The sequence below is a fragment of the Gossypium hirsutum genome, chromosome D13 (genome assembly GCF_007990345.1).
Source record: "Gossypium hirsutum isolate 1008001.06 chromosome D13, Gossypium_hirsutum_v2.1, whole genome shotgun sequence".
Classification (NCBI taxonomy): domain Eukaryota; kingdom Viridiplantae; phylum Streptophyta; class Magnoliopsida; order Malvales; family Malvaceae; genus Gossypium; species Gossypium hirsutum.
The window spans coordinates 15934736-15937399 of NC_053449.1; the positions used below are offsets into that span (position 1 = coordinate 15934736).

The 2664-nt window shown below is 39.0% G+C and overlaps 1 protein-coding gene across 1 annotated transcript; it reads right to left on the reverse strand.

The window, feature by feature from the left end:
• Window positions 1-278: 278 nt before the first annotated feature.
• On the reverse strand, window positions 279-2664 carry LOC107918359 (uncharacterized). Its single transcript, XM_016847896.2, has one exon. It carries the CDS (start codon window positions 1966-1968, stop codon window positions 523-525), a length of 1446 nt encoding a protein of 481 aa, XP_016703385.2. The 5' UTR covers window positions 1969-2664; the 3' UTR covers window positions 279-522.

The following is a 2664-nucleotide window of genomic DNA, read 5'->3' on the forward strand; positions in this document are numbered from 1 at the left end:
GGGGCATGTGAATTTTAGGGGAAACTTCATTTCCACTCCTTAGAATGAAGCTCTTTAATGGTTTCCCCAAAAAGCAGGTGGTCCTTGGCTCTTCTTTAAAAACAACACTTCAACAGTGAGATTGGCTGTATCAAAGGATAACATATGATAGCCTACCTGTATATCAAATGCTTTTATCATACAAGTTAAAAATCAGAAGCTGCTGTTTTTTGCTTCCTACAAGACTCTATATTTCACAGATTTGAAAGAGAACTGGAAAAAAAAAACATAGTTGAGAATGTTACAAAAAAGATGGACAATGAATTGAAAAGTTGTGTAAGAATGAAGATACATGTTCAAGAACATAGATAAAATTTTAAAAAGGAGAAAAAGGGGAACATTTACCTTAGCAAAAAAAACCATATTGAATCAGAAGCCAAAGAGAAACACCAAAAGAGTAAATTGTTCATTTGTACACTGTAAATTCTCTTGCATGTTCCTCATCTTAGCAAAGAGATCATGGTTGTGGTGCTTTCTAAACAGCTACCATGGGATGAACCCAGAGTTCTCCATTGCATCTTCTTCAAGAGGAGCTGGAAGGTTAAGGTCAATAAGAGCTGGTAACGGCATATCTGGTGAGTCTCGTTTGATGACCAATGTTGTGTCCTCTGAACCCCCAGCAAAATGGGACCTTTTGTGACCTCCTAAAGCTTGGCCTGACTTGAAAACCCTGAAGCAGAAAGGGCATACATGCCCTTTGTTTTTCTTTGACCCCAATCTTTTCTCAGCACTGCCATTTGACAACTTGGTAGCAGCCATTGGAGCATGAAAAGAACCATTTGCTAAGCTGTCTTCACCTCTACCATCTATTGACTCAAGTTTGGTTCCCTTTGGAGAACTGGAATAATCATTCTTCCCACTTCTTAAACCATACTTAGTCAAAGCTCTATCATCTTGATTATCCCCTACTTCACTAACCAAATCCTTTGGGAATTCAGTTTTCACATACTTGAATTTACTCCTATTTTTACCAAGTGTTGCATCAAAGTCTTCAAATCCAGATCTAGACTTTACCTTGAGTTTCTTACATTCAACATTGTTGGTAACCCCATTGCTTGAAACATCTGGTTCCACCTTCTTGGGCCCATTCCTAAAATACCCAGAATCAGAATATTCAGAACAAGGACCAGACTCAGCAGATTTCAACTTCATGACTCCTTGTTTTTTCATCTTCAAAAGCTCACCACCATTGTTAGCATTCTTAACAGTAATCCTCAAATCTATGGAGGATGACTTAGCCTCCAGAACGACAGAGTTGTTGTCTGAAGAATCAGCAACTGAATTCAGCCCTTTCTTACAACCAGAATCCCTTGACAGCATCATTAAACACATAGCAACCTCTTCCCGTTCTTGCTCTTCAATCTCTGATACAGATGACGAACCATTTGCCAAAGAGACTGAATTATTAGAGTAAACACCTCCTGTTTTGCACCTTATCCTTTTGGATCTCCTCCTCCTACTTGGAGTTGATATTTCAGTATCTGATTGACTATCCACTACCAGCTTCTGTTTCTCAGTGTTACCCCAATGATCCTCAAGTTTCTGAAAGACCCTTTCTTTGTCTGAGTGACAAGCAATGTGACCACAAAGAGCTTTCAATGATTGGAAACCCTTACCACATTCTTTACAAATCATCTCTTTGAGTACAGAACCATTGCCTAAATCAGAAAATCTCTTGCTTTTCCTGGGGTTCTCCCTTATATCATAAGTTGCAGATTGGCCACCACCAGCTTCCGCCTCAGCAGCTCTCTTTATGTTCCTAGAACAGAGAAGCTGCTTGTTGTTTGTGGAGATTTCAGCCTTTTCCTCTGCTTCACCAAGATTCTCAGTATTCATGTGAGTCCTTATGTGACCTCCTAAGGACTTCCCACATGGATACCCTTTGTTGCAAAACTTGCAAACAAACTTCTTTCCTTGATTTTGCTCCATTAAAAAATATTTTGATCACTTAAAAACTGAAAATACCCAGTAAACCAAACCGGAACAGTGACTCATTTCTTGCATTTCCTTTCATCCATCTTTGTTGTGAGAAACCAAGAACACAGATCAAGGAACAGAGAGAGAAAAAAAAACAGATCACAAAAAAGTTGCTTGCTTTAGTTTCAGTGGAGATGATAAAAAAAACGACGATCAGCAGCTGAGATGTGACAGGCTCTGTTTCAAGTACAACAAAGAGATCCGACCCACAACAAAAAGAGACCCTTTCTCAAATTGTTTAAACCCAGAAAAAAAAATCAAACATTTTATAAAGAAGGGTCGCTAATGATGGCGATGAAGAGGCTAACAAGAGGAACAAAAGAAATAAAATAAAATACCCCAAGACTGTTTATGTTTCTCTCTCTCTAGATACCCTTTTGGTGTGTGTGTGTTGTAGTTGGAGGAGAATTCCATGCATGGAAGCAAAAGGATTTAAAAGGGAAGAAAAAGAGAGAGAGCACGTGAATTGAAGTGAGAAGCATCAGGTAAAAGGGCGGATTGAACGGTCAAGATTTTTTTAAGGATCCCAATGAGTGAGGAGTTTTTCTTATGGCTGCAACATCCAAACGATGCCTTAACTTTGTCTTGCTTGTTGTAAAGCTCACTCACACGAAAGGGGCAGAATCTCCAACCATTGTTTGCTTTTCA

Coding starts and splice junctions, on each gene's coding strand:
- LOC107918359 (XM_016847896.2), bottom strand. CDS start 1,968: ATGGAGCAAAATCAAGGAAAGAAGTTTGTTTGCAAGTTTTGCAACAAA.